Genomic DNA, 15,733 nt, shown 5'->3' with positions numbered 1-15,733 from the left:
ATTTATAACAAATAAAATATATATATCAACAGAGAGATAAAGAACCTAATGAAGGAAAATCTGTATTTTTTAATGATCAAAATATATATATATATGTACTTGTGAAAGTTTTAGCTCGTATGTTTTTTATTATGGTTACTTGCAAATAATGCATAATGCCAATAGTTTATTGTGAAAATAGCTATTCAACTTTTACTATCGAATTAGATATTTTTTTTTTCTATCTAACATATCTATGTTATTAATTGTACGCGTCAGGGTTTATATTGCTTGGTATTTTAGGCGGTAAGATTTAAATTTCGTATATTCATGCATATCACACGGTACTAAAATTAATTTCGGCTATAAAAGAAAACGCAAGCTATAATAATAACGTATTTATATGAGAATGCTCGATAAACGTGCGAAAAATGCACGTTAACGATTATATGTACATATATAATAAATATATATATATATATAAAGAACACCTACGCATAAAAAGTTAGTGGAAAAAAAAAAATGAAAAAATTAAATCGTTTCTCGACATATGTATAAAACAAATTCAAGCGATCTATTCTTATTATCGAAAAAAATAGTATGCCGCATTAAATGTTAACTATCCTCTCTCTATAAAAAAAAAAAAAAATAAAAAATCTGTATGGTCAGCTTATACGGAAATTAGACAATCATGCAATGATAAACAATTTCAGCGATGGTATTATTTAAACAAAAGCAAAATGCAAAAACGTCCAGGATTTATAGTTCCAAGAAGTTTTTGTTAATTGGTTTGGTTTCTTTTTTTGTTGTTAAAAAAATAGGGCGGTAGGACGGTGGAAAAAAAAGAAAGAACCGATAAATCTAAATATCATTTGTAACATTTAAGAAAGAAGTACATTTTACCTGATCTGCACTCGGGCTCCTCGCTTTATCTTCGTTTTCTCGCTTGGAGTCATCTTGCCGCTTGGGACTTCGTAGAACTCGTTGGTAGGGATCACCGCTTCCACCAAGGTCTGTTGTATGCAACACGATCAAAGTGATTTTCTGCACGATATCGATTATTACTAACCCTGTCTCGTTTCCATAGGCCATTCTGAAATTCACCAATTCCACACCAAATTTACGTAGTTGACTTTCTTTCTTTCTTTTTTCTTTTTTCTTCTTTTCTTTCATATCAACTGAATTTTATTACAATATCGAGAGAGAGAGAGAAAAAAAGCTATATATATGTGTGTGTAAGAATTCAATACCTTCTCTTATTAATACATGCAAAAATAATTCTTATGCGATAATGTACGTTGTGCAAATTTAAACGATCGTTAAATATTAACGAGAAATATCAAAAAGATTGATAAAAAGTGATAGATTATTAAATAAATAAAAAATATTTGTGAAATAATAGTAATAATTAATCGTATACATACAATCCGTAGGATGAATTTAAACTGAGGGCTGTTATGTTTTCAGGTTGTTCTCCGCTCGGTGCGATAGTTAAACAAATCAATGTTGCTTGAAAACCGGCAGCACGTTTTTGCAAACCACTTTTAACTTTCAACGGATGATTATATTCCGACGTGTGTTTAGATTCTCCGGTTGAAGTAACATTTCCCGTCGCTGGCGCATCATGTTCCGGTGAATTTTCTGTTTCTCTCGCTAGATTTTGGCTCAATGGTACTTCTAATGTCTAAACCGTAAACCACCAAGGTTGATCTTTCAGAAACGTCATGATACATTTTTAATCTTACAAATATTCTAATGTTAATATTCCTACGTGATAATATTATTTTAACACAGGTAATATAATAAATAATGTAATATTATATATATATATATATAATACTCACGACTACTTCCGACATACTTTCGGCTTTTTTAAATTTAAACAATACAACGTATTTTCCCGAGCCAGCGATCGCCAACTTTCGACTTTCAGGACAAAGGTAAATGAGTTGTATCGCCAATGGATCTTCCTCCGAGTCAACGCTTCTGGCTCTACTCTTTTCAAAAAGTTTCGCCGTTTTCAATTTGTAAAGAACTTGTAACGTACCGGCAGAAGCGTCCCAAAATTTTATACTACCATCCGCGTGCCTGTTCAAATTGATATTACGTCAAATTTTAATTGATAAGAATATATTAATGAAAAATTCTTCACGAATATATAATGATGAAAGAACTCGCCCTGTGATAATAATTTCATTGTAACTGCTCGAACTAGAACTCCATTCTCCGCCCGAGATCGGCCATTCTTTTTCGCTAAATCCAGTTTTCTTTTGCGATTTGGATCCAACCGAATAAAATGCAGGTACCAAATCCGAAGGACAATCGGCAAAATACGCGCAACAAGTTACGGGAGATTCGTGTATGTCCATTGGATATGGATTTTCGAAACATGGAAATCCTGATGTTAACAAATCGATGATCACGAGATCGTTCTGTAGTAAAACCACAACAGCGTAAGGATCCTGGAAATCTGCAACGAAACACAATCGGCAATCGTTTCATTAACAAGACTGGAAAAATTTTATTAAATGCGATCGCTGTAATGAATTATTTAAAAAAAAAAAAAATAAACCATTAAAATCAAATGATATCACGTACCACTTGTCCAAGGACTATCGCAAAGCGTTATAAAATCTACAACATTGTGCTCCATTTCTAAAACAGTCGTGGTTTTTCCGTGTATAACCGTAATACTAGGTGTCCTTCCAGTTGTGTCGTACGCTAGACCACCGGAAAATATGACGTACGCCTCCCTATTATAAATTACACAATTGACGATGATCTAATTTGTCGCAAATGAAAAAAAAAAAAAGAACAAACAATTGTTAAAGAATAATCGTATAATTACGAACCCGGATCTTGACACTTTCCATTCCACTTTTTGTATAGATTTACAGGGTTCCGGTTCTCCCTCTTTGGTAGCTTTCGCTAAATAACAAAACAAATTGTTGCTAAATGATTCGACGATTTTAACGAAGTAACGATGAGAAATAATTATATAAAAGGGAAAATAAATGGACTAACGCGAAATAACTGCAATGCGAGAATATATAGACATATATATCTATATATAGGGTAAGTATTGTCTGACATATCCGATAACACAATTATGAGCATAGAGAATCTAAGAGAGAGGATATTGACTCTCACCGTGTGGATGCGTGACATTTGTTGGCTTTAATTGACGCACCGTCCAAGTCAATAGCGAACCATCGTTGTGACTAGACATAAATTGTTTGCCTTCGTGATGCCATGTTATTGATTTCAAGGGTTCGTCGCTATGACATCTGTAATCCGCGCTCTTCGTTTTCAAATCCCAAAGGACTATCTGTCCACTCTCATATCCGATCAGCATCTGAAAACAAAAAGTTCCGAACTGCGATGGCGTGTACGAGACATAAAGCGGCAAAAAGGTCTTCTTGCCCGACAAAAGACACGCATAATGACGGATTTTTAATGATACATACTATTTCTTGCGATTGTTATATATTTTTATATATATATATAAAAATATATATATATATATAGATATGTATATATATCATGATAGTCTGAAAATATGTCTCGCAACAAAATGCATTCTGCATACACATAATGAAAACGCATATGAAAACTGTGATGAATGAAAAATGCGTATGTGATGATAGTATCCCACGAGTTCTCTCTCTCTGCAAAAGATTACTCTGTAATTTATAATAATCGGTAGTAATGATAGCAACAATAATAATGAAGATGACAATAGTAATAATAATAATAATAATGATAATAACAATAAGAATAAGAAGAAGAATATTAATTACATTTACTGTTAAACAATGACTACTGTGATTCATACTAATTTGTAAGTTTTGCGACTTTCTTACCGAAAAGATAAGATTATGATCGATGTGGTATAATAGTTTTTACGAATTATCAAGCTCCACGTATAAGATCGTGGCCCATAGTGTCATTAACAAACAAGAGTTCAATTTCTACGACCTACTGGTCTGATATGGAGGCTTTTTACACTGACGTTCTCGAGCTAATCTATAGATGAATCATTTCAATTCTATGTCAGATAAATAAAATGCTTGGATCATCCATGACTACTTTAATTGATTTATTATACAAAAGATCTTCGAACTTTCGAACTTAATTACTGATGCTCGAGAAGGGGTATTCATCATGAATAATACATTCGTGTTGTTATCAAACTGAAATGAAATCTAATCGTAAGTCAAAATTGATAGCAATCAAATTACTGAATTGTCTGGAAAAATATTTCACACTTTAAAAAAAAAAAAAAAAAAAAAAATAAAAGAGAAAAATATGAACCTTGGAAAAATATACATTATCGTTTAATTAAAATTTAGCGAAACGAATTCTTTTTTCCAGACAATCTGAAAAAAAGATAAATAACAGAGAAAATATATCTCAACCGAATGCACGAATCGATCTTCATGTAGTAAATCCGATGTAGGTTAACTCGTTAAAATAATCTTAAACGACGTTGCTATCTACCCAAGGTTGTAATTGAGATTTTATAACTACCATAGATCAACATAAACTTAACAACAGTAGAGCATACTCACGTATCGAACAATTATTTATCAGAATCATAACTGGATATCAAATTTGTCTGTACTTTAAATTATTATTATCGCTCGTTTCTCGTTTAATTGCATTTCGTCAAAATACACAACAATTTTTCAATCATAATTAATAGGGATTCGTCGGAATTATCGATACAAACTCTTGGTGTCTGTAAACTTTCTTTTAATGTGTATAATGTATATATATATCGTTGTTTGTAAAACGCTTTTTATTTACATTTAACACGTACACGTGCCTGCCGACAATATTAAGCCTGAAATTAGCAACGACAAAATACAATGAATAAAATAAAATATTCATACGCTATTTAAAATCGAATAACTCTTTTGTAGAAATTAATGCTATATCGATATAATAAAGCAAAGAAATAAAAATCTTATTTCCTTTTAGTAACTAATAATTAAATAAAAATTTCTAATGTAAACAATATTTATCGTAAAATATTTTTGTCAAGTTCGGTTAATAAAATGTTTTCATAAAAATTGATATACCGTATAGATCTGTTTAATCTATTCTACATTCTGTAAATATAATCCAATTCGATCGTTCACTAGAACGAGTTATACAATTTTAAAGATCTATAAAATGGCTATTATATTACTACTGTATAGTAAAATTCGACACTTCAATACTACTTTAAAAAAGATTTTTAAATATGTATAAATCGTTCTAGGATTGACCGAGTTTGATGATATTTACAGGATGCATAAAAGGCAAATATACAAAATGCAAGTATATAAAAATCTACAAAATGTATAATATATATTCGCTTTTATGAAAAGAAGCTTTTTATAAAGAATTATTAAAATGTATTGTCCTTTTTCTTTTATTTATGATGTACATCATATTACACACGAAGAATGTTTTCATTCCTATTGAAAAATTTGGATCTCTTTTTTTTCCCCGATTTGTATAAAGTTCTTTGATTTGCAAATAGCATGGGAATATTTTTCGTATTCACTGTATATTATAAGCGAAGGTATGACAAGTAGCATTACATTCGAAATATTTACATACGTACACATTATCCGACAAACGATTATATTTTCGACAAAGAAGAACTTACGATCGTTGCAAGGAAAATATTCTACGATGATAAATTGATAAAGTATGATATAACTCGATTTACAATTGCAATCCGTAAGTTCGGATAGGTATAATCGTTAAAAAGTATGACGTTATAACAAAAAAAAAAAATCGGTTAGAAATTTATGGTAGTTCGACCGTCAGCCCTTCTCGATCTTCGATTCCAACTGGCTTGGAAATTTAGATGACTCTGCATTTTTACGGCTCCTTGCTTGCTTTTCACGAAAGAGAAAAGAAAAAGGGAGGAAAAACAAAATCAATTGAATCGTCATCAACTATAAGAGGGATCGAGAAAAGTTGCGTCTAACGATGATACATAGTTTTCGTTAAGGAAAAAAGGCATCGTTTAGTATAAAATTCATCGATACGATCAACAATTATTAAAGCATGCACGCATGCACACACACCAACATGCAAGCACACACTTCTGCCACTTAATGGGATTTTAAATACAAGACATTCGTCAAGAGAAATAGAATTGAATAGAATAGAATAGAAATTTGTAATAAGAAGAAGAAGAAGAAGAAGAAAGAAAAAAGAAGAAAAAAAAAGACGAAAAAAAAATTCTGACTAGACACTTTGATAAATCGCGGTGATTGGTCTTCGATCATAAATACGTCAAATTATAAATATAAGAATCGTAATGAGAGGATCGCACAATCGGTGTTTCTTTAATGTTTTGTAAAAAGGAATCTTTAGTTTTGAAATACGAGAAAAATTATCCGTTCTAATAAAAGTTTTGTCTTCTAAGATTCTCTATGTGCAATCCTTCGTTCTAAAGTTAGGTCAGAGAGAGAGAGAGAGAGAAAGAGAAAGAGAAAGAGAAAGAGAAAGAGAAAGAGAAAGAAAGAGAGAGAGAGAATAATGATAATAGAAGTTTTTCTTGCATTCTTACCCCGGTAATCTGAAATAGCACGAATAACGACGCGTCACTTTCGTTAGATTCGTTCTAAATTTTTCTATGTTCAAATACTTGGCGGACGATCACTTTTAAGTCGAAGTTTGTTTTCTCAAAAAGTACGCCATAAATCACACTTTTTCCGGATATGAAAAAAAGAAAAAAAAAAAAAAAGCTATGCGAAACGATCGACAATTACCACGAGAAGGTATTAAATGTAACACCATGGCAGATATTCAAAAATGTATTCCGCCCACGTATTTATGATCCAAGAATAATGAATACTGCCTTTTTTTTACATCTTACACATAAAAAATACAACCTATCTTTTTTTTAATAGATATATATATATAATATATATTATATATATATAAGTATATCAAGTGAAAAATATTATTATGGTATAAAGGATGGATAAATAATGCAAAAGAAACGTACTCAAAAGCGCGCGTACCTTGCTCAAATCTAAAGGATTATCACTCAAGTGTACTACAGCACCAGGATGGGTCTTTCTAGATCTGAAAAATATATATATACATACATGTGTATAACATTATTCTTGCCTTGTTTCCTTGTTTGTTTTTTTTTCTTTTTTTTGGATAGGGAAGAGGAGAACAATTTCTTTCTTTTTTTTTTCTATTTGATTTACCATAAAATAAAGATATACATTAAAATCCGTTCCATTTTCATATTAGTGTGAGCAAAAAAAAAGAAAAAGAAAAAGAGGTTTGTGATCTATTACATGCTTATATGCCTTTATAATAATTCGTACTCTCTCGTCTAGTTTTTCTTTTTTCGTTCTTATCACACGTACGTCAAGACGTTCAATCTAATGCACCTGCGGGCATAACACCACAAAAAGTAAACACAACGATAATCAGGAGAGGCAACGGAGTAGTTAATCACTGGAGCTGGACGACGTTCAAGAATTTATTGACTATCCCCGAACACCGTCGGCCAAAACTTCTTTCAACTTCGCTCTTTAAAACCGTCGATTATAATCAAAGTGTAAAAAAAGAAGAAGAAAAAGGAAAAAAAAAAAGAATCGAAATCGATACGAGCTGTAATAAATCTTCTCGCTTAAATCATTTTGAAAAGCAAGGATGTAAAAGGAAAGAATCGCAAAATCATTATCGTTCACACTCGCATATACAAACAGGGATTGATTGGTGGGTAGTGGTGGTGGTAGTGGTGGTGGTGGTGGTGGTAGTGGTATTTGTGCATTCTCAAGTTTTCAATTAATATCCGTCATTTGTTCCATTTGAAATATTGGCCCACAGAGAGAGACTAAATTCGATGGCCCATATTCAAAACGCCATTGTTCGACGATAACAACGGCCCGTCGCGCCCTTTTGCTTTTCGTAGGTTAAAGAGCCGATTCTTCTTATAGGTGTACGTACGTACCTGACATCGAAGATCTTGAAAAACAAAAGGGTTCTCTAATAGCTCTAAAGAGGGCGTTCTGAATACAGGCCCTTTACGTTTCTCTTCCCTTTTGCATGCATATTCATCATATAACACGAAATGGCAAACGGAAAATCGAGGGTTCGTATTAACGACAGCGGCCCATTCTCTTTTGTGTTATTTTCTCTTCTCTTCTATTTTTTCTTTTTTTTTCCTTTTTTTTCATTTTTTTCCCTTTTTTTTTTTTTTTTTTTTAAGTATTGAGTACTGCGCGACACCCATCTTCATACGACATACCTATACTACTCAATACGGAGGAGTAAGAGTACTATCTGTAATCTTACTCTCACACCCTTTCTTTCTTTCCTTCTTTCTTTCTAACAATAAAAGTACCTTTTCTTTTTAAGCATGACCGTACAAGGTGTTACACAATCATCATTTGACTATCGCGAAAAGCATTAGCTTATCGTGGTTACTAATCAAATTTTAAATATAAAACACTCTAAGTTTTATTTATTGTAATTATTATATTAAAATAGCACAATGTGCACACATTATATGAATTATCATTAACGATGATATACAACGAATTGAAAATACGCTGTAAAGAAAATATTTCGCGCGTTGGATTTATATAGATCGAATGTGATATTTTTGACACATTCATGGCCTATAAAAAAAAAAGGAAATAATCAAATGTTAATTGATTACATTTTATATAACTAATAGCACCTGGCCACTCTGGTACCAGTTAAATATCCGGATACAATCCATCACTGGTGGCACATTGTGATATCATCTCGCAATCAGTCGCGACGCGCCATTACCGTACCATTCATGTAAATCAAAACTATATAATAATACGTGCTTGTTGCACGATTTACTACATTCGATATCTCAATTAGCACAACAAGTTGTTAGCTTATAAATTTTAGATGTAGGTACATCGTATAATATATTAAAAAAGGCCACAAAAAAAAAATATATAGATATATATATATATATATAACTCGTGTGGCTTAAATCGTAATACCCGATTTCCTTCGGCATTGGTGTCACGTTTTCAAAAACAAAAGAAAAAAAGGAACAAAAAAAAACAGACAAACTAGGATACGCATCTCAGCGAATAATTTATGCATTTATAAGTACTTACCTAACGCATCAAGGAAAGAAAATGATCAAAAATTAGTTTGGTAGGCATTCGTACACTGCCTTCTCTCGCTTTGCAAACAACGAAACAGAGATTCGTGTCTAATGAGATATCGGCATCATCATCATCATCAATATTACGGAGTGTGATCGGAGAAAAAGGGTTGGAAAAAGGTTGCCGTTTTGTGTGCTGTGTGCGTGTGTGTATATATATATGTGTGTATGTGGAAGAGGAGGCCTAATTTGCGACGATCGCAACGGTGTATTATATATATGTGGTCAGTTAAACGCGTCATTACTGTCTAACTCAATGATTTTCCATACTTACACTTCAATAGCCTTGTTCCAATTAATTACGTATCCGGATAGAACGAACGTTTCGATGTGGAGTATGTGAATATTGCCACGTTCGGTACCGACATAAAGCCATTTGCTCTGAAGCGGCAGATGGATGCAGGTTATCCTATTTGAGAGAGACAGAAAATAGAGAATTTCGAATGATTCGATTATCATGAAATGTACGATGTCACTCGATGACATCCGACCGACTTGATTTATCACGCTAAATATATATATATATATATATATGTGTGTATATGTTTTATGATCTATGATAAATATCTGATAATATATTAGATATATAGCAGAATGGATACTACGAATAAGAAAAGAAATTTGACTGACCTATCTCGTTGAAACTTCAGACTCTGCACTACCTGCGGTATCTTCTGACGAAAGTTCCATAGATGAAGAGTGTCGTCGGTTGTAGCAGAAATAAGGGCACCCTCGTTGATCAGGAACTTCAACTGCATCACCGCCGTACACCCTTCGTGTTTTACGTGAGCGTCCACGCCTGGTCTGCCCAGACTGAGATTGCGTGATACGATTCTTTCAGGAAAATACTCAATTGCCTTCCGACTTTTACTTCGTTTAAATCGAACTTTGATAACATATTTTGACCTCGATCCACGATACTACCTATTTATACGTATTTCGATTTCTCCTTTTAATTCTTGCTCGAATATTCGAATATTACGAAGAACACAACAATGCACATTTCGCATGAAATACGAAGTAATTATGAATATCTGTATACCTATATACGAAAAAGAAATTCTCAAATATTCCAAGTTAAGCAAACGTTTAGTATTTCGTGGAATTTCCGTGTCTGAAAGCATCGGTCCGCGTGAACAGTTTTGTCTGGTGGAAGGGGGGGTGGAGAGGCAGAAGGGTGTTCTCTCTTTCAGATAGTAACATGCGATAAAAGTCAAAGGAAAGAAAAAAGAAGAGTGTAGGAGGTATAAAGAAAGATTGTGTTCTTCGTATCGAGCGTGAATTCGAGTTAGGATAGGCTAGCTAGAGTTAGCCAGTAATCTCGATAGTCGTGATAATAGCACCTTTGGAGGAAAGCCTAACCTCGAAGAGCTCCTATATATATATATACTATGTACGTGTCTGATAAATAGAACTCGACGGCCACGGTAGCCGCAATTGTCCACTATATGTCTGCGTCAAGCATCAGTGCTGAGTAGAGAATTAGTAGGATCGAGAAAGAAAAAATAGGATAGTACGAGTTTGCTATATAGTCTCATTGGATCTGACCTCTTACTCGATATTTTACTCTAAATAAAAAAATATCTAACCATTATATGTATATATGTAGACCATATTTGATGGTAAATACGTAACGTATATATACATACACGTGTGTAAGTATATAGAGCATACGTAAGAAAAGATAACACTTCGTTCTGCATATTCATCAAATTCAACAGGCGTAGTTGGGTCAAAGCAATTACAATTGTTTTATCGAACGTAACGTTTAGGCGAAAAATAAAATGCAACTTTTTCGCGTCGATTATATACCTACTACGTCATTTTGACTACATCGTTTGTCCTTTTCGTATTTAATTCCTTTTAAGTAAACTGCAAGTTTAAACTGTCTTAAGCTTTTTATTTTGCAACTTTTTCAATGATAACGAATGTAAAGTAGGAATAATAGATAAAGAGCGGATGAACCTTTTTTTCTCTAACGTAATCCGGATTGTCTTTGCGAATAAATCGTGTCGTTATTATTACGAAGGTAAAAACTACGTTGTGTTCGAGCATCATGTTCCATTACTTACGTTCAAACGATATTCTCGCGTGGTACAAAGGAAAGACCGAGGTTGCTACACTCATCTTAAAAATAACGTTTAACGGACGTAAGATGCGGAAGTTCAAATGACCCGAACGGCGTTATGCAAAAATTCAATAATCCGTTTTTATAATCCTAAGAATAAAATGAAAATGAAAAAAGATTTTTCTCAGAGTTGAGTTGAGATAAAATTGAAATTTCTCGTTTAATTGATCGTTGTCGTCGGTATATATGTTACCGTCAAAGTCGGAAATCAGTCATTGCTAGTAATTCCTCGGCATTACTATGAATGTAAAGAGCTTTCAGACGAAGTCGGAAATAAGACTTTTTGGAGAGTTTTTCCTAGGCATCGAACATAATACTTTGATATCCTATAGAATATCAAATTACTATTTAAACAACGTTGAAAAGAATACATCTTCGGGTCAGGCACACACATTATGTTCGATGCCTAGGAAAAACTCTCCAAGAAGTCTTATTTCCGATTTCGTCTGAAGGCTCTTTGCATTCATAGTAATGCCGAGGAATTACTAGCAATAACTGATTTCCGGCTTTGACGGTAACATATATAATACATATATACACAATTTCAAACAGCGCAAACTATGTATCTCTCAAAGGGGAGCAAAGTATATTAACTTTGAAGCTAATAAACATGTTACACGTATACCGTCGTAAAGTACACTACTCGTTCCCTTTGCGAAAACCAGTTGATGATAATTGCCATATCATGAGAGCTACCACGCTTACAACCGCATCGTTATCGTCACCCGTGTGTTGACCACGTTGAACAAGATAGGTCAGTGAAAGCAGTCGCATGGAAGGAAGACGCCGAAGAGAAAATGCACGCTCGATGAATGCTGCATTAACCTTGTAGCATAAAAGATTCCTTGACATATCTATACCAAGTTTTAATAATTTCGAGATACAAAAAATAAAAAGTCTGTACGATAAATAACATATGTAATATTAAATATATGTCAATGAATATTATTTTGACGAAATTTTATAAATGATTTATACGCGCTAATTGTAAGGATAACCCACACAAAAAATACGATCGATTAAATGACGAGGAGTTTTAAACACATTGAAGTAATATATTTTACATTTATTTTGTATTATTATCTAAAAATGATTCTAATTATTATTTAATGTCTATATCTACATTGACTATTATCTGTATCTTCGATTGTAAAAAATATAACAGTTATTAAAGACCCGTTAATAAAACATATTTAAATTGTAATGTCGAAATGTTCATATGAATATATATATATATTTAAATAGAACATATCACCGGATACAAACAACACACCTCACAAATGCATTTCCGCCCGACAGATTTATTTATTGTAACCGTTGCAAACGCGCACGGCGCATACGCGGAACCCTCATTATCGTTCCAATGATATCGTGAGATAATTATGCTGCAATTAGCGTAATGTTCCCAGTTGTTATATAATAATTGGCTAAGCAATTGTTACGCTCTTCCGAGATATTCAATTTCAAAGTAAACTTTTCGCAAAATAATGAGAACATTAAATTCAAAACTGATAATTGGTTTTCTTAAAAGCAAAACGAACGAATTTCTCTAAGACTATTTTAAATGACATTTTATATATTATAGGTTGCTTGAAAAATCGTCTGAAATTCAAACTACGAACATCAGTCGTTGTCGTCGGCGAAGCTTCACGATTTAGAACTCGCAGTCACCTTTTCTCCTTGGAGAAAAGCTCGGATTTGGCTTAACGTACCAACGAGTCCGAAGAAGCCGGTTTATCTGAGATATTCGGCTCCTTCCCCCTTTTTCGGTTCATATTTGGATCGGACGTGACGAAAAGGCTTAGATAGGAGAAATTCTCCGTTTAAATTTTTGTTCACCTTTTTTTCCTTTTCTCTCTCTCTCTCTCTCTCTCTCTCTCTCTCTCTCTAATTCGGTACTCCACCCCTTTTCTCCGAGCGATCAATAAGTAACAGTTACGATCGTTTGATATCCCTTTTAAATAAATCACAAATACGACCCAGTTTTAATCATGAGCAAGAGAAACATATATCTTCGTCCAATGCGTTTTATGTTTAAACTACAAAATGGAAAGGGGGCGATGATCATTAGTCGTGCATCTATCTTTAGTACTGAAATTATATATTCATCTCGTTCTTACCTCTCTCCTTTCTAATAAAAGAAGACGTAAACGACGCAAAATGTTTTATCCGATATACGACGCGAGGAGTCTATTCTATAGCTACTTAAATAATACGTGAACAAATTTGACATATACATAAGTAATTAAAATGTATATAAGTATTATTCTTTATATCAAACAAAAAGAAAAGTAGTATATTAAAAATAATCAAATAGAAAGATAGAATGCAAAAAAAGAGAAACGTTTAAGAAAGAGGTCGCGGATTAAACTTGTAACGAATCATCAATTTAAAACGAGTAGCCCATAAGAAGACTTAGAAAAAAAAAATAAGAAAAAAAGAAAAAAATAGAAGAAAAAACCAGTCGATATTAACTAGAAAATAAGAGGTCTCTATCTTGGAGAGAGAGAGAGAGAAAAAGGAAATAGTAAAACGTAAGACACGATGTTGAGGTAACGATACCGTTAAAGGATACATCCTAAGGGATCCTGATTTAGTACCAATCGCAAGGAGCCTTTGAACTGGGTCGAAAGCAACGGCTGTCGGTTGATGTGGAAACCCATGTCTGAATGTCTGAAACATATAAGAGGCATTTGTGTGTTTCATAGCATCTTTTCCGTTTTAGCCGACGACGACGACGACGACGACGACTGGGAAGGCCATTCTCTCGTTTCAACAAAAGAGGTTCTTCCCAGGATGTGCGTGGGAGAGAAAGAGAAAGAGAAAGAGAAATGGATCCAAAGTGAAGGGCAGCAGCATTGTTCGTGCGAGTATATCATCGTCGTATATCCGTGTGTCTTGCTTGTGTTCCGCGTCAACTGGTTGCCATTAATTCTATACCTTTGTCGACGGTGTCGCGTCTACGATGACTACTCCCTACCCCCTACCCTACCCCCTACCTTACCCCACTTCCCAACCTCATCCACTCTTTCGTCATCCTCCTCGGACACGTAACTCTTATGATCGTGTGTAAAACATATATACACTTATACTTTTAAGCGCGCGCACTACTAAACTCGCTCGAATAATACTGAATCAATAAGTTTAGTTCCGACACCGAGCAACGTGGTTTGTCCTCTCGTTCTTTGATGCAACCACATTCTAAAGACGACTATAGAGAATAACAGAGAGAGAGAGAGAGAGAATAAGTGAGTGAGTGAGTGAATGAATAAGTGTATGAATGTCGCAAAATAAAAAGAGAGAGAGAGAAATACGTTTAAAGCTTCTGCTATACACTTCTCTTTCTCTATCTTTCTCTACATCCTTTATCGTAATTCGATAATAATAATCATGATGATGATCATAATGACGATAATGATCTTGATGATTACAAATTAATTGTATTCGTTCGTAATAGTTACTTCATACGGACAAGTTATTTATTTCGATGACATAATCACGATGCACGTTGCAAGTTAGTCAGTTTCATCATTGAACTACGTCAATCGTCGTATTAAAATGTTGTAATTTTTGTATAAATATATTTAGTAGTCAAAGAGAGAGTCTCTTTTTTCTTTAAAAACAAAATATATTTATTACATTTTCATTAGTAAATCTTTCTTTTATAATTCTTTTATACGTACGAATGAATTTGTATAGAATAATCTTGTATAAATATATTTGAAATGTAACTTATATACGCGAATCATAGATAAATGCTTATATAATTCCAAAAAAAAAAAAAGAAAAATATATCATTTAGATATTTGTAGGAAATATTAAAATAAAGAAAACATCTATTTGAAACACACACAGATATACATTCGCGGCGAACATATAAATAAGGTGTGTTTTGTTTTTTGTTATTTCAATCTTTACTTAAAATTTGATATTTCCGATTCGCAGAACGGTGCATTGACGTTTCATTTTATTTAAAAGTTTGCAATGTTCCCGGGGAAACGATGCATTTCCATATCATAACGCTCGAATGTACGGCGTTTCATTACTTGCGATCCACCGTGTTTTCTCTGCTCTCTATCGGCGTTTCCAATATTTTCCTATATAGACGATAACATGGTCGCTATTAATATCAAATGTTACTATCAAAATTTCAATATTGCTCGTGTCTAACGCATGCGAGCGACCAATATATACAGGGTGCCCAAAATGGTTGGGACCAAAGTTTAGATGAACTTGTTTCATCCATTTGACCTAAGTAATATGTGGTACAAGTTGAATCCCAACCTTTTTGGACACCCCGTATGTGTATACTCTCGCAACTATTAAAGGAATAGGAAGAAAGAGAGAGAAAAAATTATGATTCCTTGTAGCGGACGCGCTTGATTTCTCATCGTATCGATTCGAACGTGATGTACGAAAGCTAACTTTTAAACACGAAAAAC

At 33.4% G+C, this 15,733-nt stretch overlaps 1 protein-coding gene across 15 annotated transcripts in view; it reads right to left on the bottom strand.

Moving 5' to 3' along the window:
• Window positions 1–15,733, bottom strand: part of LOC106793611 (syntaxin-binding protein 5) — a 55,962-nt gene that overhangs the window by 27,794 nt on the left and 12,435 nt on the right. For all 15 annotated transcript variants that reach the window (XR_001382445.1, XM_014760658.1, XM_014760655.1 and 12 more), the window contains exons 2-12: window positions 13,867–13,964; window positions 9,794–9,976; window positions 9,438–9,572; window positions 7,011–7,074; window positions 3,130–3,334; window positions 2,832–2,907; window positions 2,578–2,732; window positions 2,158–2,449; window positions 1,824–2,067; window positions 1,404–1,663; window positions 883–1,072 (exon numbers count right to left, since the gene is read on the bottom strand). Coding sequence is in view for 14 of the 15 variants with exons in the window: in XM_014760658.1 (XP_014616144.1) it covers window positions 883–1,072; window positions 1,404–1,663; window positions 1,824–2,067; window positions 2,158–2,449; window positions 2,578–2,732; window positions 2,832–2,907; window positions 3,130–3,334; window positions 7,011–7,074; window positions 9,438–9,572; window positions 9,794–9,976; window positions 13,867–13,964 (1,902 nt within the window). In the remaining variant the exon portion in view is untranslated. The remainder of the gene's footprint in view (window positions 1–882; window positions 1,073–1,403; window positions 1,664–1,823; window positions 2,068–2,157; window positions 2,450–2,577; window positions 2,733–2,831; window positions 2,908–3,129; window positions 3,335–7,010; window positions 7,075–9,437; window positions 9,573–9,793; window positions 9,977–13,866; window positions 13,965–15,733) is intronic.

Source organism: Polistes canadensis, unplaced genomic scaffold (genome assembly GCF_001313835.1).
Source record: "Polistes canadensis isolate GaletaPanama2010 unplaced genomic scaffold, ASM131383v1 scaffold_16, whole genome shotgun sequence".
NCBI lineage: Eukaryota > Metazoa > Arthropoda > Insecta > Hymenoptera > Vespidae > Polistes > Polistes canadensis.
The sequence above is the reverse complement of the archived record's forward strand: the minus strand, read 5'-3'. Positions and strand labels throughout refer to the sequence as shown.